Below are 24,313 nucleotides of genomic sequence, written 5' to 3' on the forward strand. Positions count from 1 at the left end.
AATCTCTCAGCGGGCGCCGACGACTGTAGTCGAGTGTTAAAACGGACGAAGCGTTCTTTTATACTCGGAGAGCTCTCGAAAGCGGGGAAGTCTGCCGTCTCGCTCTGCGTCCAACGCTGAAACTCTTCAGCCACAGGAAAACGGGCTTCTGACCACCTGATGTTCAAAATATCGTCGACTGGATCCTGAACTTCCGAGTTTAGCTCGATTTCCTCGCGTTCTTGTGTGGGAAATGATGCATAATACGGCACTGCACCAGTGTCTACTTTTTTAGCCTCCAGTTTCTTGTCTGCCCGCCATGTCAGCTTGAACTTCGAATGTGTCGCGGCCGCAATCATGTTGTCCGGTTCTTGAAGTTGTTTTGAGAAGCTGAAAGAATTTGTTTGATGATCGCCGTGGAAGACACACACACGAGGTGATAGCTCTCGCTGGCATTCAGCAAATGATGTGCGGCCTACTCACCACGACGTTAGTAGGTCACTCAATGCACACTTGATTCATTTCGGTTTTAGAATTACACCATTCTGAGCGTGTACAAAAACAGGCAGGATATTCAGTACAGTCACTTCGAGATACAAGCGAAGGGATCAGTCACATTGTAGATAAAAGGAAACATAGTTCTGAAGGTACCTTTTTGCAACACCGGTTTTTGGACCATCAAGGAGGGCCCTGCAGAACTGCAGCTCCCACCTCTTATGTAGAGGACGTTGCAGCGACCTTAGCGTCGGGAGCAGAACGCCCATTTACATATACCCTGCAGAATGTCCAGGGACTGTACCACTGGTTTCAAAATCTAAAACATATCATGGAAACGCAGTAAATTACCCAAGAACTAAACACACTCAATGAAGGAAATGGGGAACAAGAGTAATAGCCAGCCCATACGATGATATTAATATATCAAATTTGACTTGCCGACGTGAACTCTTAAACAAAGGCCAAGTCTTCAACGGCGATCCTTGGAAGGTTCAGGTCATCTAGAAGCGTGTTGATGCCGCTTCCTAGTCCTCGAATTTGCTCCAATTCTCGGTAGATGCAATTCCATCGTGTCGATTACGGTACAAGGAGAAACCGTCCAAGGTGGCTTTTCACTATACTAAGGAGAGGCTGGAGTGATGCTACTTGTTCCACAACGCTTTGCATTTTACGATGACGCTCGTGCAGTCGCGTTTGTATTGTACGTCTTCGAGAGCATAATCTGCGTCGACTGTGGCCACCATGGTTGAGAGTGCGGGCAGCACACCGCCGTTCCGTCTGCGTCTGAACCAGATCTCGACGAAAATGAGACCGCAACTTCTGGATCAAATCGAGAGCTGATAAGCCCAGTCAGCGAAAACTTTCAGCTTTTGGCGAAGGTTGATAAAAAAAAACACACGCTAACAAAGGAATAGGCAGAAGATGCATCACTGCAATCGTGCAGGGAAAAAATTGGATGTAAACGCAAAGGCAGAATTTCTTTTGTTATGAAAGACGGTCTGTTGTACCGAATATTCAGGAACAAGCAAGGCCGTTCTTTCGAACGGGAACAGGCCCACTCGTCACAGCCAAGTCGTCATAGGTAAACTGGTCATAGGTGAACTGATCAAAGAGGGCATCTCGTTTTAGGTGATCCGGTAGTAGGGAAAGTGGTAGCAGTGACCATCTCGTTCTTGGAAAATTCGTCACAGATTTTTTTCAAGAAGGTGGGAGGGGGGGGGGGGGGTGGCATCAACCTGAAAAGTGTCTGCATCGAACTTATCGGAGTTTCAAACTTGGCCTCTCCTTTTGTTTGTTTGAAGGGGGTGGTTGTGGTCGGCTTTTCGGTGTTGTCTTTACTTTCGACGTCCCTTCGTTATTTCACCCTTTTTGGACGCTTTGCTAGGTCGGGAACTTACTTCGCAGTGGCAAAACAGGGGTCACCCTGTGGTATGCAGACCTCCGCACCAGGGTGCTAGGAAGTGTAGCAGTTAGGTTTAGTCTTTAGTGGCGTCTTCTCAGTTCTCTATCACTCCTCGAAAAGGGTTTTTCATTCAAAGTGGCTTCGAATACGTTTATATATAGGGGCGAAATGTGCGGACCTTCAGAGAGCGCGACCGCATTTCGTATGATTGACCGAATTAAAACCCAGCGTGGCGCTCCCATCTTTCATGCTTCTGTACGAAGGGTATTCGTATACGCGTAGCCGAGAAGACTCCGACGCTCTGTAATGGGTCTGTAGAGATAGGAAACTTTGCAGGGCCAAAATCACCGTACTCAGATGCCCTACGACGAGTTGGCTTGGGACGAGTCCTCCTAGACCCAATATTTTCATGTTTCAGAGTTGTCGTTATAGTCGGTCATGGGCTAATGAGTTGGCTCCCTTGATAGCACGAGCGCGCACGCCCAACCAAAGCACGGCGGAAGCTAACGTGCGCGTTCTTTACTTGTCGCCGACAATACGCCATTCTCAGGTACGGCACAGCGTGCGATATTTACAACCCAGCACGTGCGTGTTTGTCGCTTCGAAAAGCGAGAAAAGCACGCGCCATACGCACGAACTCCCGAAATTGCAACTGCGAGATGTTTTTTTTTTTTTTTTTTTTAGGTGCAAATTATTACTTGTTATAGTTATCGAAGCTGAATAGACTGATCCCACCAAGCGTTCCACGCATGCGTGACGCCGCCATAACTGTAGTTCGTAGGAGGCAGACGCCAGTTCACGAGATAGCTCATGCCGCCTCGTGCTCTGCTCGCGCAGACCTCCAGCAGGGTTGTCGCACGTGCAGAAAGACTACAGCTCCCACGATGCACGTCGGCAGCGGTGGCGTACTCAAACTAGCTGGTGAGATCGGTCTATTGCAAACGCAGCATCGGCGAAAAAGGTAAATTGTGACGAAGCAGACAAGTGCCCAGTTGCCCTCTGTTATGACTTCCCCGTGTACGAGATGCCCTATGACGACTTGCCCTATTTGACGAGTTTACTATTGGACGAGTTGGCTGTGACGAGTTGGCTTGTGACGAGTTTTCCTAGACCCCTTTCGAACAGCTGGTTGTGCCGCAGAAGTGTCGTACAGCACTTTTGGGCTTGGTTCACAGTAACAGTTGGGCTGGTCATTTAGGGATAAACAAAACCAAGAACAGGTTGCTAAACGACTACTACTGGCAGATGTGCTTCAAAGAATCTGAGAACTGGGTACGTTCGTGCAATGTTTGCCAAAGGACCGGTCGACCAAATGAGAAGGTCAAGGCACCTTTGGTTCAGGTACCCATAATTGGTGAACCATTCCGTAGGTTGGTGGCAAACGTTGTTGGCCCGTTACCACCAACTGCAGCAGGCAACAAGTACCTGCTGACGCTACTTTGTCCTGCAACAAATTTCCCGGAAGCGGTCGTTTTACCCGAGCTAAGCTCTACGGCAGTCGTTAAGCGCTGCTAGGCGTCTTTTCGAGAGTGGGATTTCCAGGCGAAATCCAATGTGATCAGGGTTCGGTCTTCACACTGCGCTGCCCACAACCTTCCTAGAGAAATGTGGCATAGCCATCCACCACAGCTCCGTGTACCATCCGCAGAGCAATTCTGTGGAGAAGTTTCACTTCGTAATGAAGCGCATTTTGCGTGCGCTTTGCCACGAAAAGAAAGCGGATTGGGACACAGCTGTTCCGGCAATGCTTTTCGCATTGCGCTCTGTCAGACACGAGGCGACTGGATTTACTCCAGCAGAATTGGTTTACGGGCGCGCACTGAGATCTCCGTTAACCTTGTTGAAGGACAAGTGGGAAGACAAATTCGTCGACAAGACGGTCGTCGCGTATGTGCTCACCCTGTTGAAGCGCTTGCGCGAATCGCAGGAATTAGTGGAGCTGAACATGAAACAAGCCCAGCAGCGTGGAAAAAAGTACTACGACAGGAACGCTGGGAAACGAACATTTAAAGAATGTGACAAAGTACTTATTCTCAAGACCTCAAAAGCAAATAAGCTGGAAGTGGCATGGGATGATCTGGTGGTGGTGCAACAAAAGATTTCACACACTAACTACTTGGTGACGTCTCCTGGCAGACAGAATGAGGTGATAATTTATCACTGTAATTTAATGAAGCCTTTTCTCGAACGCACCGAGGTTGTTAGTATCGCTCTAAATGAGACTGAAGAAGTTGTCATACCAATCCCACCACTCCCATCCCCGTGCTCGCTTCCTTCTACAGAAGAGATATTAACGGGGACAACTGAAGGTGCACGGTTGAAGGCACAACAAAGGAAGAATTAAGAGAGGTGCTAGACTCGTACAGGGCCTTGTTTAGCCCGCGTCCAGGTAAAACTAACCTGTTGCAACATGACATCGAGTTGACCTCTGATCAACCTTTCCGTACACGAGTGCGCAGAATTTCACCCCGTCATGAAAAACTGTTGAATGAATCCGTCCAAAACATGCTGGACTTGGGTATAATTGAGCCTGGAGAAAGTGATTACATCTCTCCGATGTTCATTGTCGAGAGTGCTGGTAAAGAACCGCGGCCATGCATAGACTACCGCAAACTCAACGCGATAACTAAGACAAAAGTGTTTCCCATCCCGAATGTTGAGGCACTCCTTGAAAAAGTGTCGGCGGCGCGGTACGTGTCAACACTAGACCTCGTGCGGGGCTATTGGCAAGTGCCTCTCACGGAGGACGCTAGTAGGCTGGCAGCTTTCATTACCCCTCTCGGAACGTTCCGCCCGCTTGCCCTTTCTTTTGGACTTAACAACGCGCCCTTTGTTTTTTCCAAGCTAATGAGCGAAGTGCTCAGGAGTGCCAAGTCTTTCGCAGTTCCCTACCTCGATGACGTGGCTATCTTTTCCAGTAGCTGGGAGCAGCACTTGCAGCACCTACAGGAAGTATTCGCTAGAATATAGAAAGCAGGTTTAACTTTGAAAATGGCCAAATGTTATCTCGCCAAGGCTGAAGTTCAGTATCTGGGCCACGTTGTGGGCCAAGGGAAGCGACGCCCGTCCGAAATAAAGGTTATGGCCATAAAGAATTTTCCTTTACCGAAAACAAAGACGGACATGCGTTCTTTCATCGGTTTACTCCCTGATCATTACCGGAACTACATTCCTAACTTTGCGCATATCGCTGGTCCACTCACAGACGCTCTTCGCAAGGCAGAGCCAAATGTCGTGCGCTGGACCGAGGAACGTAAGAACGCCTTTCTCCAAATCAAAGAGCTCTTAGCGAGCGATCCTGTGCTGGCTTCACCAGACTACACGCGCACCTTCATAGTGCAGTGCGACGCGAGCAACCGTGGTTTGGGCGTCGTCCTCAGTCAGGTAAACGAGAAGGACGAGGAACATCCTGTTGTATACGCCAGCAAAAAACTAACAACACGCGAACAGGCATGCAGCACAGTAGAGAAGGAGTGTGCTTGTATGGTATGGGCTATCGAAAAACTCTCGTACTATCTCAAAGGATCTTCATTTATTTTCGAGACTGACCACTGCCCTCTCGTGTGGCTTAATCAGATGTCGAACAAAAACGGTCGTTTAATGAGGTGGAGCCTGGCCCTCGAACAATTTACTTTCACGGTGCGGCACAAGAAGGGCAAAAATCACGCCAATGCCGATTGCCTGAGCCGCATTCCTTAGTGTTCCTCTAATTCTGCGAGAAAGTCCCCACAGAATGTTTTTTTTTGTGGAAATTTTAGTTGGAGATTTTGCGATGTTGAGGCTCTGGCCTTGCTAGGTTGTGGCGCCGGATTGCTTCCGATGTCGTTTCTGCCGCTCGTCTACCAAGTCATTTCAGCTCTTCGGCTCGCTGCTATCCTGCCCGAATATCTGGGTCCTTTCCAGCTGCCTTCTTCGTTCAGCCCCAGTCCTGCCTCTTCGAAGCTTCCCAAGCGCAGCGGCGTCCGCGCTTCAGCAGCCTTGCCCGAGAACAGAGCGGCGTCCGCACTTCAGCACCCTGGCCCGAGCGACCCTTCCAAGACCTGGCGACTGTGGCCTTCTAGCCTGGTGCTGAAGAATTTTCTTTTTGTAACCAAATGGATAGTTTCAATAGGTAGACATTTGCAGCACTTTTGAGGCATGTTTTCGTCCCACCAGAGAAGAATACGTTGGTATCGTCTGCATACATTAATAGATCGGGGGAACCGGATATAGTCGTTATATTATTGACATATCTAACAAAAACAAATGGACCTAAAATTGACCCCTGAGGAACACCATGATGCATTTTTAAGTCTTTTTTTACGATTCGCCGTTTATTAGTACATATTGGTAACGATTTGCAACATAGTTTCCAATAATTTTAGAGCTACTCCGCGTACACCGTAAATTTCAAGCTTTGTAATTGAAATATTGTGCTGCACAGTATCAAAAGGTTTACTTAAATCTAAGAAGAGACCAAGAGTAAATAATTTGTTCTTAATATTTTCAACTATTTTATCCTTTATGTTAAGAACCGCTAGCTCCGCCGATTTTTTACTTTTGAAAGTCGTATTCGGACTGCGTTATTATACTATGCTTCTCGAAAAAAGGTGTTAATCTATCAGCAATCACACGCTCAAATATTTTAGAAAAAACTGGGAGAATTGAATAAGATCTGTAGTTTTTAATGCTTGTCTTACCACCTCCTTTACACACTGGAGTAACCCTGGCTATTTTTAGCTCGTCAGGGAAATCACCAAACTAAAGCATCTTATTTACTGTATTCGATAGAACTGAACTATGGTCACAGTGTACTTCATAGGTAGGGTTATTATTTCAACTATTCCAGCGGCGGCGTCATTTTTTAGGTTCCTGATTATTTTATGAATTTCAAATGGTGTCGTTGGGGTTGGAGTAAGTATAATCGACCCAATTTGGTTTCCTGTGTCAATACAGTCACCTTGGAAGCCCTCCCAGTGTACGCACTCGTGCTAATAAAATACATATTCATTTTATCGCCAAGTTTTTTCCCAGTGTCACGCTTATCATCTATTGGTATTTCTTTCAGATTACATCGGGCCTGCTCTCCGTTTGTGAGTTTGTTTACCGTGTCCCACACTTTTCTATGGTAATTCTGTATACCTAGAAGTTCTTTTTCATAGTATTCGCATTTCGCTTTCTTTAGGTCGGCATTCAGTTTGTTTCTGCATTTCTTGAAATCCATAAGCAGCCGCCGATCACGACGCCGAATAAAGGCATGGTACTTGGCATTTTTCTGCCTTATTCTTCCACATACAGGTCTCTACTCTCTAGTCATCCAAGGCTTTCTCATTTTTCTTTTTACATTTCACTCTACGTTCCTGAAGAGGAAAAGCTGCATTATTGTACTGTCGGACTTTCATCGGGAATATTTTATAGGTATATCTAGGGTTGCACTCAGCGTAAACGTTATACCACGTTTCAATTTCCATAAAGCAGCCGAAAGTTCTTAGCGTTTCCTCATTAATAGTGCGATGCCGAAATGCATCTATGTCGTTGTTATTTTCTCGACCAGGCGAGGGCTCTAGGTGGAAGTATTCGTTTCGTATAACAGAGCAGAATTACTCTGGAAGGACTGTCGAAAAGAATGTTTCGAAAAATAAATGTTAAAAGTGTAAATATCCGCTTCGGTTGTCTACGTCAGTGGTTTTTTCCTCTACATTAAAATATTTTTTTCGTAATCTTGAGAGCGCGAATTAAAAAAAAAAATACTAATATCTTTCGGCTCATGATTTATTGAGCAGGGGCAGATTTTAAGTGAGCTGAACTGAAATATGAAACTCTGTACGACGCATTTGGTGTTACGCAAGGCTACGAGGGTGGGTCGAAGGATGATATTAAGCCTTACAATGTAAAATCTGAATTGTAGACAATGTCTCCAGTCTCTATAAATGTATTGTGGGTGCACCGATTCAGTTTCATTGCCGCATCGGGGTTTCTGCCGTGGGTGTCAAGCTTTGACCGGACGCAGTACAATGATTGTCCAAATGCTGCTGTATGGCTTCATTCTATTTACTGCAGCTTTCGTAAGTCGAATCAACAACTTTTATGCTGCATTCATAATGGTGTTCGAATCGCAACCGCGAAGCGGATTCGCTGGTCGTCATCATCAAATGCACGTAAATTTCTACAGCTTTTTTAAGTAACCGGGTTCGCAGCCGCTTAGCGAATGCGGCTCAGTCGCCAGTGTGAAAGCGGCCTTAAAGGCGCCTCAGTAGTTGATTGTAAAACCTTCGTGCGCGAAACGTGCTAGAAAAATTGTATTCGGTACTCGGTCAGTAGCGCCCGGAAGATATAGAGTGTGAAGGGGAGTAGCGTTTTAATATTTTTTTAATGCTTAAGATGTTAGAGCGTTGCTATACTTTAGTTATTGCGAGCATTTGGGTGCATACCTTCATGGGGGAAAAAATAAAAGTATTTGGTAATCCACAACTTCAGTGGCAGACATTTTAAAATAAAATTGCATTCTTGGAATGAAGATCGTGCTGGTAGGGGTAAAATATAAAGAAGGGAAGAACATAAAATATGTCGTCTCTGTCCTCGTTTTTTACGTTCTTCCCTTATTTAAATAAAATTGCATTCTTTTCGCACCGCTACTTGATTTGATTTTAAACTTAAATATTCGCACAACCATAGGTTTCAATCATCTTGCCTAAGTGAATAAAATAGAACGACCCGCTTCCACTGAATCTTTCATAAGATTCTAGAATGAGACAAATATTAGACCATGAATACAATAAAGAAGACCATGCGAAGGAATGTTAAGGTATCGCGTTTTAATGTTCAATATAGGGCGACAATACGTCCATCATGCAGTGCGCAAGAAAAGGCCGTTTCTGGTCACGGACAACGGACACTTTTCAAAAGTGTAGCGTATTCGCGTAGCTGCTTCGCTAATTGGGTCATTCTTCCGAAAAGTCAAACATTGGTGCAACTGATCTTTGGCTTTAATAATTGTTCGCTGTGATCATTTTTTATTCACTGTTGGGACAACATGACGCTCTAGGTTCATAAGAACAAATATTTTCGATTATTTCTAGTTGGCACATATTTGGAGCACATTGATTTTGGAATCTCTCCTGTGGGTAATGACGGAAATTAGGCTGAATCTGTTAACTATCACACAAGTTTCAAAGCCTTCTAATTTAGTTCTAGCAAACTGATTTCTTAGCAACCTGATTTTAAAATAAGACGTAGAAATTGTGAGTCATCGTTTATGAAATGAGCACTTTGTTCAGTGTTGCCAAAGTATTTATGTTCTCATAATTAGTAACAAAAAACGGCTGCAACCTATTAAAATATCAATGGTGTAACGAAGATATGAATAATATAAGCTGCTTTGTCCACGGTATTCAGTACGTAACCAAGCCCACTATTGAACCCCCTTTCATGGCAGCCTTACCAAAACCGATGATCGCTTCGGCCAAAAAGTTTCGTTCTTATACGTCAAAGCTAAGTAGGAAGAATTTCATACGCTCTGAAGTTTCAGTGGTGTCGCACATAACTAATGTCCCACTTTCTTTAATTTATTGATATGAAACAAGGAGGATTGACCAAATAAATATGCCTTCCTACAGTTTTAAAACTATTCAATTGCTGCGGAGAGTTCAGTTAAACATTTTTATTTTGCTCGAAATGTCAGTAGTGTCATAAGTCCGTCGAGTCACGAGTCAGTCGCTTCACGGGTCAGTCGTGTGACGGGTCAGTCACGAGGCGCGTCAGTCGGGTTAAGGATTGATCAGTGGCACCTGCCGATGGCGCGCGCCGCCACTGCTAGTCTTAAACGACGTAGTTCCGTGCGCGCTCGGAATCAATAAGCAAAGTCATATGAGAACGGTAAGTGCTAACTGTCTTTTAAGTGCACTATGTAATACAGAGCTACGCATATAATTAAAGGTTGGTGTAAACACTCGGGAATACTGCGCTCGGCTTTATTTCTAGAAACAGATGCCGCTACAAATTTGTTTGTATTTTTCTCCAAAATATTTTTTTATTTTGATTCAAAACAAAACAGACGATCGAGAAGCTAAAGAAATTAATAGGGTACTTTACAAGCCTTTAAATAAAGGCAGGAGTATTGTGGTAAATTGAAACCTCGCAACTATAGTAAATGGTTCTAAATTGTTGCGTTTAAATACAAACAAGTGTGCTTTATGCTAAGCTATACCACGCAAACAACGCACACAATCATGCTTCCGTGCTTGAAAATTTGTCCGCACTTGCTATCGGCACTCTGAAGCAGAGAGTATTAAATGACTCGTTAAAGCAGAGTGCATCAACCGGCACTCTGCAGCGAACAGTATTAACTAACGCTCTGAAGCAGACGTATCAACTGACGCTTTGCACTTTCAAAAAAAGGGGGTGTACTATTTTCACACCTTGGTACCATATATCGCACCCCAAAAATTACTATTCGACGTTCAGTCCACTGACGTCGATCCGACCATACTAACTTTCACGAGCGGCTTGATAGTGGAGTGATTCAACTTATTAAAATAGCTAATGTACCCATTAAAGACTACAGAAAAACACTGCTGCAAACACTTTTGTTGACCCTGCTGCAAAAGCCCGGGTTTTTTTTTTGCCGTCTGTGATACATGGATTAGCTGTTGGTAAGTTATATCACACATCTCTCAAGCCGCTCCAAAAAATTGGTATCGTCTCTTCTACGTCAGGGGACTGAACGTCAAAAGGTAGTTTTTGTGCGTTATATGGGACAAGAGGTGTAAATACTACACCCCCCCCCCCCCTTCCCCCTCCCTTTATTTCCGAGTGTTAGGCAGACGGTATACAACCGACGCTTGAAAGCAGAGGACATCAACCGGCGCTGTGAAGCAGAAGAGACCGACGCTCTAAAAAAAGGCATCAACCGGCGTTCTGACGCAGACAGCCTTACGCTTGGTTTGACCGTCTTCTCGGGTTGAAGGTGTACCTCCGTCTGGTTTTTGATAAATCCTTTCATCCGTCTGATTTCTTCACAAGGTTTACGTTTTGGTGTTCATTATTAGTCTGCGTTCACCAGTTAATTTTTGGCCTCTCTCCTGTCAGTTTATTTATTTACTGTTTTTCACGCCTTACTTCTGTTTGCTTGCTTTATTGAATATTTAATATATTAATTTCCGTTTTGACCATAGATAGGGCCCATCTGCTGTGTCCGTCTTCTTTGTTAATGGGGTTTGTCTTGTTCGTCAGTTTTATACTTGGCTGACTTTTATAGGCCTGTAGCTCTACAGTTTGGAGGAGCGACCCTGGCAATCAATATCAGATTTGTTAAAGCTGTTTTTACGTTGCGCGTCAGCACGCTCAGTCAAACGGTTATAAATATGAAATAAACGACCCAGAAGAAAAAAATGTTTAACAATAATATTAGCGCTTTGATGATCCCCAAGTGCAATTATTCAGGTTCTCCCCGCCGCCCACGTCAATAAAAAAAATTGTCGCAGCGTTTTATAGAGATTTAAAAAAAATAGTGATTGTATATTTGCTCCGGCGCTATACTACTTTTTTTAGTTTATGCAAATATATCTAACTGTGTAACATAAAGTGTATGTGCTAATAAAAAAAAAACTTATTATTCTTAGTGATTACATTTCTTGGTTTTCAGACACATTTCCCACTTTTTTCATTTGTTTACAAAATATCAGATCTCACCAAAATACTTCTTTGGCTCAAAACAAAACTGACTGTATATATTCAGAGCATGATATTGCAGATCTAGATCACTCCAAAATTTTCAATATTTATCTTGTCATAAGCGCGAGAGCAAAAAATAATATTTTAGAATGCCGTTATTCATTTTAGTGGGGTACATTCTGCAATATACTGTTTATTAATAAAAGAAATTAAACATCTGGGAGCACAGCCATATTTTTATCAAGATTACAAATGGTTCACCTAATATTCAACAAAATATTCAAATCTAAAATGATGTCGGAACATAATCCTTTTCTTGGACCAAAAGTTTGCTCGGGAGAATGACCCGATTCTTCGAGTCAGCCATTATTTAGGCACGTATGCTGAGCACGTATTCAACATGATGGTTCCATTATCGTTTGGCGTTGACTCAGCTCTGGCCGTATCGAGAACGAGTGCTGAATCAGTGTTTGGCGAAGACTCGGATTCAGTTCCATGTTTCGTGCCCAAGTAATGGCGACAGTCAATGTTGCCTGGTGGCCTTTTGAAAAAGGCTCTGTTTGGTGGAGGAAGTAAACAAAACAAACATGGAGAACCGACGCCTTGCAACATTCATTTCACAACGCACATTCCTGGTCTTTCAAAACCATTATTTCACAAAATAGTTTAAAAAAACATTGATCAAATCGAATATGACAAATCGAATATGACAATATGACGAATACTTTAACATCAACTTGGCAAATACATTGCACATATGTTACGGTAGGCAACATTTATTTAAAAAAAATAAAGCATTCCACATATTTTCGTTAAGTTTATTATCACAAAGAAAGCTTATATTCTGGATATATCACTTATATGGGCGCATTATTACTCGCAGAAACGTTAAATTTCTGCCATGTGTGTAAAATATAATATATATTATTCAGTTGCCACTACACTATCTTTTTTATCAATTTCAGGCTTGGAAAGGAGAAGGTGAGTTATTTTTTTTTCAATATTATTATTATAATCTATTTACATATTGCCACGCGCGTCGCAGAGTGAGCGCGTGCGCTGCCGAATTTTTACCATGCTTGGCTATCGCGCGCAGGCGCTTTTTCGATTCCAAGGAACGGACTCCTCTTTTATTCATTCTTTCAACTTGACGTTCTCGTAAGCTCGCAAGCCTTGCGCTCGATCGTGCTACTCCGGTGACCTTCGACGCCTGCGACGCTACCTCTGTGTATTTTTGTTTTCGGAACAAGTTCGCCAAATTAAAAGTTTAGTTTCTGTTCATTCGTCGCCTCATCATCTGTTATTCGTGACAGTTGATGAGGCGATGATTCCGCCCAGATAATGTTCAACCGCAATGAAACTTCGATTTTTTATGCGTGTAAAAAGTGGAAGCAATATACGTAACGACGCACCTTCGACTATTTCAGTCAAGAAAAATAATGAAAATCTCGCGCAAACTTTAATATGCGAAAAATTTAACACGTTAGTCACTGACAGCCGAAACAACGCTGGGCGTGACCTCTTATGTTTACGCGTTTTGATACGTAATTCTTCCTCCATTCTTCTTATATTCTAATGCCGCAACCTCATGGGCTGCTGAGCAATTACAATACTCTAAGAACCCGCTACGCCCTTTGTTTCTTAAGGTGTCAGTAACATATAGCTTGACTACTAGCTTCATCACATCCTAAAAAAGGCCATATTTTTTTTTTTTTTTTTTTGGGGGGGGGGGGGGGGGTCAGAGTGAACGCGTATACCCAAAGACGATGGAAGTTCGCATCACCTTGCTGCTGTCGGAAAAGAGCTTCAAAGTTTCTTGGCAATTTTAAAATACCAAACAAGATTCTTTACAGCGAAGCTGTATATAACACGTTAATCGTTGTTTTTTTTTTCTTTTTTTTTTTTTTTTCTGTTGACGGTATGGTTGGCAGAAAACCATCGCCCGCGTTTTATCACTGTTCGAGCGCTCCTTATCATCTATTATTGACACTTTTTTTCAATAAGAAAACCACAAAAGAAGTGTGAAATGCACATGATAGATCATGAAGGCGCACGCGAACGATGACAAACACGTAGTGGTCCCCACATACGCTTCTCGGTAAAAATTGCGGTTGCATAAGCTGCCGCGTTAACGGCAGCGTACCAAGTCTTTCAGATATAAAAAAAAATGTTTTGGTGCAGTGCATTTACTTTTCTTTCTTCAATCATTTGGTATAGACCCTTTTACTGTTTAAAAACATGAACTGCCGCTTGCGTCCCAAGCGACTTCCGGTCGCGCCGTCTTTGCAAGCCTATTGAGCTTCCTTATGTCACCAGTGCTAGAAAGCATAGATAATACACGGACAACAAAGTTCGGGATTTAACGAGGGCTTTCGACTATACAATATTACATCTTGGAGGACGCGAGTTGTTTTACAAGAATACTCGAAACATTTGAACAGATCTCGCACTCCTTCGTTCTTTTGGCGTTCACCTGGAGAATGGGTGGTTAAACGTTTCATCTACATTTCAAGCAGCGGTGTTAAGGTGGCCTCTGCCCTGTCTTCTTCTGAACTGGTAGTTCTCTGGGACGTCAGACTGTAGCACCATTTAGTGGCGTTTGCCATAAAAAGGGTCTGCAGTGCAGTGGGCAATCGTTGCAGGGGATACCACAGCTTTGCTCTCCTACCACTTTCACAGCCTGTATTTGAGCCTAAACTTTTCTAATATTTTTTTTTATTTAGATAAATCATGAATTCTTGTAAACATATTAAGATTCAGGTGGGTGTGACATTACGCTACTCAGCCCCGATTAATACATAACGTAATGTTAAACGAGCTTGCTTATATGGTACTCTTTTTTTCAGCGTATTTCAGAGCAAAGTCAAAGCACAGGTGACACAGATTTATTTATTTATTTACCCTAAAGGCCCAAACGGGCATTACGTAGGGGGGGGGGGGGGGGGGGTAGCGATAGTACAAATTTTAATACAATTGGGTAAGTGAAAATCAATAACAAGAACACTAGATGAAAACATGACACAAACCAACACTATATAAGTTGGTCCATATTACTTAAAGAACTAATGAACGTATCGGGTGAAGTGATTAACGCGATTTCTCTGGACAGGCTGTTCTATTCGGAGATGGCAAGAACCAGAGGGGAATTCTTGAACAAGTTAGTGCGGGCAAAGATGGGCGATACTTTAAAGTGTGATCAACGCGAGACGAAACACGATGAGCAGGCTGAATGAATGAGGTCCTATACGGAGATGATCTATGATAGAGCTTGTGGAAAAATGACATGCGAGCAATACATCTTCTGTACTGCAGTTGGGTTAGGTTGAGGTTACGTTTTATGTTAGACACACTGGAAGTACGGGAGAAGTCGCGCGCTATAAATCTTGCAGCTTTATTTTGAAGTGCCTCAATATGGTTGGTTAAGTAAAGCTGATGAGGGTGCCATATGAGGGATGCATATTCCAACTGTGACCTGACGAGGCCAGTATAGGCGAGGAGTTTAGTTTCTTTGATGGCTTGAAATAAAGAGCGTTTAAGAAAACCAAGAGTTCTGGAAGCGTTGCGGATTACATGTTCAATATGAAGGTTCCATGATAAGTTAACTGTTGGGTGGACGTCGAGGTATTTAATCGACGTAACGTTTTCAATGCGGTCCTCTCCAATCATGTACGCGTGATGAGTGGTTTGTAATTTCGTTGTAAAAGTGACAGCTTTAGTTTTGTTAGTGTTTATTTGCATTAACCATGTGGTACACCATTGCTGGACAATGTCTAGGTCCCGTTGGAGTATGCGAAAATCCAAGGGGTTAGAAATGACCCGATAAATGACCCAATCGTCCGCGAAGAGACGTATGGTAGATTGAATGTTAGGGTGAAGGTCATATATAAATAAAAGAAACACTACCGGACCGAGGACAGAGCCCTGAGGGACGCCAGACTTCACCGGCAAAGGGGAGGAGACACACTTGTTAATTAAAGCAGATTGAAAGCTGTTTGTTAAAAAAGCAGTTATCCATTGAATAACTAGAGCGTTTATATTCATAGTTTCTGATTCGTATATTAGTCTGTTATGGGGAACCCGATCAAAATCTTTAGCAAAATCAATACAATTAGCATCGGTATTACAAGAGGAGTGAACAGCAATGTGAACGTCAGTAATCAATTCAAATATTTCTGTTTCGCAGGAATGACCGCGTTGAAACCCATGATGATTTGAAAAAATAAGGCTGTTTGAAGATAAGTAGGTCATAATCTCTGATGAAAGTATATGTTCTAAGATTTTACATGAAACGGAAGCTAGCGATATGGGTCTGTAGTTATTGAATTTATTTTTTATATCCGGCTTTGAAAATTGGAATGACATGAGCGAGTTTCCAGTCATCAGGTAGTTGACCACTGGAGAGGGATCGTTGGAACATCCTGCGCAGTAGAACTCCAGATGTGTGTTTGGTTAATTTTAAAAGCTTAGTAGATATTCCGTCGGGACCTGGGCTAGAGTTAGTTCGCAAGCGAACAATGGCACACTCAACTCCGTAACTAGAAAGGACAATATCGTTCACTATATTTTCGGTAAGTGAGGAAATAAAAGTAGGATGTGGAAACACGTTTCTCTGTAAAAACACTGCTAAAAAAGTATTAAAACCAACAGCTAATTGATGTGAAGTTTGTACTGATCCGGTCGTCACAAATAATACAAGGTAATACTGGAGTTGGCTTTGGATTTATTACGTTCAAAAGCTTTTTTGCGCCAGTTCGAAGCATGTTTGAGACAGCGTCATCGAAAAAACGTTGCTTGAAATTTTTTATTATGTTTTTGTAGAATACTTATTGAGCATGATAAATGGTCCAATTGTGCTGACTGTGTGAAAGCACGGCAAAAATCTACAGACGTTTCTTTTTTTTTCTTTTTTTGTAGGTAGCGTTTAATTCTTGTCGTAAACCACGTATTGTGCAGGCTAGGGGCGATTTTTATAGTGGGTGCACATATACAGCCTGAGCCTCCAGTTACTTATCCCAAAAGGATCCAATTGTCGTTTAGACACCGTTCATCAAACCCACTCTGGAATGTACGAGAAAATTCACTTAATACAGAATACAAAGTTTCCGTGTCAACTCTCTTGTAATCAAAGATTTCTTTGTTAATGTGGTCCCGTTTGTTTACAGTCAGGGCAAAAGCGCAGTGGATAATACAATGATAACTAATTTTGTCGATGACGCGTACAGATGCATGCTCGGGATGGGTGGTGAAAATTAAATCTACAACTGCATCTTCAAGAGTAGGCGTGGTGATCATTTGCTGCATATTAAATTAGTCGGCCATTTCCAACAATTTCCGGCACTCATTTTTGGGGGGGGGGGGGGGGGGGTTCATTCATCGGACACTGCACATGCAGCCCAATCAATACGGGGGTAGTTAAAATCGACAGCTAATATGAGAGGGCCGTGAGGGAATTTAGAATGAACTTCGTTCATAACTGTATTCTTATTTTCAATAAAGTCGGCTGGAGGAGCTAGGGGGCCTGTAACACACCCCGTCTGAAAAGATAGTTTAACGGTAATCCATAAAATTTCGAGAGAGCTATGAAAGGAAAGCAAAGAGGATGGAATGGTGTTTCTGACAGCTGCCATAACTCCGCCCCCCCTGGTACCTGTTCGATCTTTGCAATAAATAGTAAACGAGTTAGCAAGAGACAGCTCTGATTTCGCCATATTCGAAGCAAGCCAGGTTTCCGTTCCCAAAACAACATCAACAAAACAAGAGTCACTACAAGCCATCAAGTCATCTTGCTTCGGCAATAGACTGCGGAAGTTGGCTACCAGGAAAGAGAGCGGGCCAATCTGCGTAGTGGGGCAAGAGTTTGTTTTATATTTATTTTGAGGTCATGGGCGGTGGTCTATCCTACTGCCTCGGGAAACTTAGATAACCTTATCACTGTTTGCATCATAGGAGTAAACAACATCGTTCAATGTAAGCTCATCGTATGATAGTCGGAATCTATTTGTACCTCGGTTTTCTTTGCATAGTCACGAAGTTTTTTGCGGGCAAGCTGCACACTGGGCGGAAAATCCTCTTCAATCCAGACTTTAGGGGAAATCAGGTTTTTCAACCATGGAGCATTGCTTAAGACCTTGCACTTGCATTTGTAAATCAGAAATTTTATAACTCTCGGCCTATTTGTCGCAGCCCTAGGCCGCCCAATCCGGTGCGCGCGCTCGATTTCACCGGAGGTGAAGTTTAGATGGGTTGAGAAGAACACGTGAACGTTTTTCTCTGTGTCGTTCCAGGTTTAGTGTTCTTGTTCAGGTAGGCCTTTCGTTATTAGGTTATTTCTACGAAGACGATTGTTCAAGTCGTGAACGAATCCAATTACATGTTCCATTCTGTGTTGCCTGGTGGTGTTGCCTTTGATCTCTGTTTTGAGGTTAGAAACCGTCAGATTCAGAGATTTCACTTCCTCTTTTAAGTGAGTAACCTCGCGAAGAGATTCTGCAAGATACGACACATGCCGTGATATGTCTTTAATTCCTGCGTTAATGCCCGCTAGTGTAGCTGTAGTTTCTCTCTGGTCCTTTTCGTTCGAAGAAATGCCACCCTGAAAGGACTCTCGGACCAGATCCATCTTGTCAGATCCCGGATTAGCCTTAACATCTCCCGCGCAAAGCAACAGTTGCGCAATGCATAATGACAGAAGCAGGATTTTCGCGCTGGGACACACTGATTTGACGTTCAAAACATGGCGCTGCGAACTAAAGGGACGATTACTTTTTCGTGCAACAAAACATCCAATACCAACTCTGTACGTGCCCTAATCAACCCCCACGACAGTACAAAGGAATCACAGATATTCACACGGATTTAGAGGGATTTGCGGACACAAAAACTTGAAGAATATTTTGAAACAAAAGGAAGATTTAAGTTCTGTTCCCTCAAAGGAACAAGCCAACATAGTATGGTGTACACCTGGCCGCTAATCCCTCGTCTGTGATGGACGACAGTCCTTTTGAGCACTGAGACGTCTTGTCCACCAGATGTCACTTCTTGTGTGATTCTAAAGTCGACCAACCGGAGCCAGCCACGACCCGAGCTTGACGGGTGGTGGAAAGGGCGACGGCACAAGGCAGATAAAGATGAGTTGACTCTATAACGAAGGAACAAGCCAGCTTAGTAGGCTGTACACTTGGCCGCCAAATCCCTACACATCCTTACCCTTCACAGAAGAGTAAGAAAAAGCACATGGTCAAGGCACATTCACGGCGCTTTATTAGTTTAGCGGGGATTAACATGTACCGACAAGAAAGACAAACACCGTGACATTGAGTTTTAGGTCCTTCTTGATTGGACTCGGTCTCGTAGTATCGGCTGCACTTTCACCTACGGCGAAATGCAGTGCAGTATTTAGAAATGTTCATACGCCAGGCGCGAATAAAAAAGTAAAAAAGAAAAAGAGACAGAACGAATTGTCCGCTGGCAACTCAAAGTTTATTCTGAAAAAAAGAAAGAGATACAAACACGGCACTTCTATTTCGGATGAGCGTGCACATTCCTGAGGTCCTTGTCAACCAACGCGTGACTTGGCGAGTGCAGAACACGTTAACGTCGCTTTCCAACCAATAAGATTTGCGACGCTAGCTGATAAGAACGCGGAAGAACGAATCAAGGGGCAATCAGTCACGCCGTGCGTTTTTTAAGCTGTCGCCGAATAGTACATGGTATAATGACATTATTTCCGAACTCGAGACCACGCTAACAAAATAAGTACCGGAAAAAAATAACAAAACGAAATCAAAATGCAAAAAAAAAAAAAAGTGCCAACTCGTTTTTTAGCAGAAGTATTGAAGGTTGGCTTACACAAAGGGACTCCTATTTTTATACCAGGTGATATTTGTTATTCCAAACAGTCTTTTTTCTTAAAAAAAAAAAAAAAGAGGCGTATTTACTGCTACCTTATTGCCGTCTTCACTATATGTTTTCTAAGCTCGGCGGACGTTCGAGGGGCAAACAACCGTCACTGTCTGGAGAGTAATTAACTAAAATTCGTTATCTTTTAATTAGTGCAAATATAGTTATGGTTTCGATTAGAAACTTACTGAGCTCATCAAAAACCACTGAATCAACTCTTTTTAGAACGACTTGAAGCTCGTGGGAAAGTCGGGGGCGCGCCAAAGTTACCACTCGTGAAGCAGGCGCAAAGCTAGCAGTGGCAGAACGCAGATGATTAGTTCGTTATCGCGTTCCGCCACTGCTTGCTTTGCGCCTGCTGTGCGAGTGGTAATTTTGGCGCGCCTCCGACTTTCCCACAAGCTTTAAATCGTTCTAAAAAGAGTTGATTCAGTGGTTTTCAATAACCCTCAGTAAGTTTCTAATTGGAACCATAAGTTTATTTGCACCAATTAAAAAGTAAATTAACGAGCTTAGTTAGTTACTCACCAACCTGTGACGGTTGTTCGCCCCTCGAGTATCCGCCAAGCTCAAGAAACCTATAGCGAAGCGGCATTCGGGTAGCAGTAAAGACGCTTTTTAAAAAAAATCTGTTTCGAATAAAAAATATAACCTGGTATATTATGCGTCAACTAGCCTTCTTGATGGTGGGTCTGTTTTAAATGCAGAGCCGAGTCGCTTGCTCCTCCCCTTTGGATCCCTTCGTCCTCGTTTCTGTTCGCGTTGTCTTTAGCATGGGCGTTCACCATCCTGACCAACATTATTTTCTGGTGTGGATATTGAGTTTCATTTTTTTTTCTTTAGTTGATACTTGAGTTTTTATATTAAGATACATTTGTGAGCAATTTAAACCTGACCACCTCGACCTGTTTGCTCGCTTTGCTTCTCTTTGCAGAGACCACCCCGAAAGTCTTCAATCTCGAGGATGCGTTGAAGAAGTTTGTTGGCGTTTTTGAAAAAGTCTACAAAACTCCAGTGAAGTGGACTGATTTGTGGTCGAAGGGCAGGGAAATGAAAAATCTCTTCGCAACTTCAAAGTAACTGAAACTCAGGCTTAACTTTCGCGCAATTGGAAGTATATTACGAAATTTTTATTCTACATAATGTATTTTTAATGCGAAAGCATTAACTGTTCTATGGAGCGAACCGACGTCATCAGCTTTGAAACCACGCCTAACGTTGGCCAAACGGCACCTAAAATCCATTTTCCCGATTGAAGTCGATTTCTGACGGATAACGCTCCCATTGGCAGGCGCGCGTCATCAAGGAACGAGGCTCCCATTGGCTCTCGTGCGGCGTAAGTTAAAAGAGAATCCACCAGAGAAGCCCTTTCTATTGCGGCGCAGCGCTCGCAGCGGCGCGGCCGCCGGTAAAGGTGGCGGCGGAGCCAGAGCCCGCCCGGGCAGACTCCGTAGAGGTCGCACGGCCGAGCTCTTCCAAAACATGGCCATCTACGCCATTACGCCGCAGACGAACTAAGAGAGCGGAAGAATGACATTCATGCTTTCGAAATCACAGCTCATAACAAATTCATGCTTAGGTGTCCTCGAACCTTTTTCATTTTTTTTATTCCGGTTTTGCAACACGGTGTTATCAACATAGCAAAACAGCAGTCGGGTTTTTCCTATATGATATTCATATCGAGTGACTCGGCCACAACATAGAAGCACCTGATTTTTGTTTTCCACTGAAACCAACAACAAAAACAAATATGTTAAAGCTCCCTAATATGAGGCGAGATAACATTTTACCGGAAAACAAAGCGCACTGGAATGGAGAAACTCAGCAGGAAGAGACAGATGTGTAACTCAGAGAACGTTTGACCGTTATAGACTTAAAAATTTAACATATACCGATAAAACGATTTGCCTGCCGATATTCCTACGGCGTAAGGAACACCAGTTTTGTCTTGCCTCCCCTCCCGCGTATTGCCAGAGAGTGTGATATTGCCGTGCGCGCTTTCCTCTTGGCCAGCTACGCGCGCGATTACTGATCGACGGTTTATTAATTGCTGCGTTAGTTTAAAAATGTATATGGTCACCGACAAAGTGAAAATAGCAGGGCGCGTCTTCCGAATGTGCGCGGCCTCCAGTAAGCGCCTAACGCCTTTCACCGTGCTTCGACTGCGTGCGCGTGCTCGAGGTGCACGAACAGCCGAAGCATAGTCGAGGGTAGGAAGCTCGTACTGGAGGCGGGACAACTGAAGCTCTCTCTCCTACTGTAGCTAACACAGTTCCTTAGGCCAAAATTATGTTTTTGTCTGGACAACTTGGGCTTTACAAGCGCAAAGTAGTATAAGAAGAGCCAAACTTCACCTTCTCTGGCTAGAGTCTGGATTTCTTGGCCCTAAATCTCCGAACAAGTGCACAAGTTGGGCTTTACTGTCGGTAATTTGGCTGTCATCTGACATCTTTGGCTCTAAATCGCAAAACAATTGGCAGGCATATAGGATTCACTTCTTGTTATTCGGTCTTTATCTGGCAACTTTGGGCCTAAATATTCAAACAAATGCTAGAATTTTGGCTTCGGTTCATATGTGCACATCGTTTGGCTCAGGTCTGGTACTTGGGTAGCAGTTATATGGCGAGCGAGAAAAAAAGCCTTAGAAACTTCAAAGGAAATTGGTCAGGCGTTAACTAACGCCTTCAACTAAAACCGTACAAGGCCGAAACTATAGGCCCCTAAGATTGCCACGCTTGTGCCAAGTTCTGCGTTTCTCTGACGTGCTACATGGGGCCGTTTTTACCTTGTCAATGACTGTAATTGAATTGTTTTAAATATGTCTTTTGTTTCAAAGATTTCAGGTAAGTGTCCAAAGCGGCCCGATAACAATTGGTGAGCCAGAAGCAAAGGAGAAGATCAGCACTCTTCTCTACGCAAACCTCTATGACAATGAAGCGAATGCAAGTCAAACGTATACCGTCACGCATTCTACGAGTCGCAAAGAAAAATCATCTTACACGGTGAAACTAGGATTCAGCCTCGGCCTTGTGTTGTCGGGAGGTCTGACATTTGAAGAAACACTAGGAGTGAGTGGCAGCGTTGGAATTAAGACCGAAAGAGAAACTGCCAAGACAGACACTAAAACGACGCTCAAGACGTTTTCCGTCGCCACAGGTGTCAGCGTTCCTCCTAACAGGACCGTTCAAGTGGAGTGGTACGCCACCACCACCCACAAAGTACGTGATTTGCTATTTCTATCCAGATTGACACTGGCAACTTTCTATTTTCGGGGAAGGTAGAAATGCACGTTCTGCCTCATAAATGTTGACGATATCAATTAGTTGCACTAAACATTCTGAGTTGTTATGTAGGTTGTTGTTTTGTTTCATCATAGCCGCTTTGTTTTACCCCTGTTATATGTTTGTCTGATCAACTTTGTTCAGCCCCTTATTATCAGTCTTCCCTTTGCGATACTTTCCTGTACAGAAGTCTAATATGTTTTAATCAAAGCGAATAATTGTTGTTGACGCTATCTCCGCGAAACGCGATTTAGCTGCGCTCGGTAATATTTCACAATAAAAATTTGTTTCCAGTTGTTTGTAAGAGAGGTAACGCGTGATCAATATGAATGTTGTGAGGCAAGCGTTTGAAGCAGTTTTAATTGAAAAACTAATATTTCGAAATAGGTAAGCTCTTGTTTGCTATGTCTTTGAAAACATATAACGATATTATCACTGTGTGTGTTGCTATGCCATTGCATATTTTGACTAAGACTGGAAGACCTCCAGTACAACAAGTATTTTTATAAAATCAAGAAGCTCATATTTGATGTACCTCACTTTTACGGGAAAAACCTCCTTGCGCATTACTGTAACACCGAACGCCGGTTGAAAATGGCCGGGTTCTGTTCGAGATACAGACGTATTTTTTAATGACGCAACCAACTGATTATTCAAGCTTTATTGATTGCTCTTTTTATTTTCAGGATTATGTGTGGCGCCGCAAAGTGACCTTCAGTGGATATTTTGCTATGGGGCTCGCGACCCCCTTGAAAGACACCAGCGTGTTTGTCATTCCAGTGACTTACCTCGCCCTTGTCAACCCCGAAATGAGAGTAGTAGGCGACAGGCACGTGCAATTTGAGGCTTATGGCATATTAAGAAAAATCACCGTGCCGGAATCTGACATCTACACCACAGATGTGACGGGCACTTTAAAGGACAAAATAACGACGATTTCTGGAAGGTCTCGGATTGTTGGGTAAATGTTAGAAGCAGGCGGGTGCTTTCGACATATTAAAGCGACGCTTCCAAGTCCGCAACGACAATACTGGTGGCTTCTGTGCTCAACATCGCGACGAAGATATGCCGTTTAGGCGTGTGTCAAGATTTTTCTTTTTCTTTACTTTTTTTCCAATAAAAAAAATGTGTGTGTGTGCGCATAATCCAATATTTATCTCGCAAAATGTAGCTTGCAACAAAGAAAACATAAAATGTAAGTTTGGGAATTATTAAAATCATGGTTCTACGCAATCTTGGCTTCTGAAGTTGTTTTTCAAACAAGTGGCATTCTCCATTTATAGAAGGAAGAAGGAAATGTTTAATTTTGTGTTCACGTCTTCTGTTTCAAATTGGTGCATGCATATTTTGCCATATTTATTTAAAAAGTATTTTTTTATGAAAAGGCAAAGTGTTGTATCTCGTGTTTCGCGTGGTAACTCAGCAACAAAGTTATAAAACAGATTCCCGTAGACCTAAAAGTTAAACAAAAACTAACACCAGAGGCGCAATGCCAGGCGCTACTTCATAAAAAGTATGTTTGTACAATAAAAAAGATTATAATTCCCATTTCACGAGATTTACGTTAATTTCTAGTTTAAACGAAAAAACTCTTATTTTATGT

General features: G+C 43.0%; 1 protein-coding gene across 1 annotated transcript; it reads left to right on the forward strand.

Moving 5' to 3' along the window:
* Positions 1 to 12,244: 12,244 nt before the first annotated feature.
* Positions 12,245 to 23,827, forward strand: LOC120845913. The gene is made up of 5 exons (XM_040217476.1): positions 12,245 to 12,295; positions 12,496 to 12,511; positions 20,364 to 20,505; positions 22,266 to 22,647; positions 23,397 to 23,827. Exons 1-5 carry the CDS (start codon positions 12,245 to 12,247, stop codon positions 23,673 to 23,675), a joined length of 870 nt encoding a protein of 289 aa, XP_040073410.1. The 3' UTR covers positions 23,676 to 23,827.
* The last annotated feature ends 486 nt before the right edge of the window (positions 23,828 to 24,313 follow it).

This window comes from Ixodes scapularis, unplaced genomic scaffold (genome assembly GCF_016920785.2).
Source record: "Ixodes scapularis isolate PalLabHiFi unplaced genomic scaffold, ASM1692078v2 ptg001631l_1___fragment_2___debris__unscaffolded, whole genome shotgun sequence".
In the NCBI taxonomy this organism is placed as follows: domain Eukaryota; kingdom Metazoa; phylum Arthropoda; class Arachnida; order Ixodida; family Ixodidae; genus Ixodes; species Ixodes scapularis.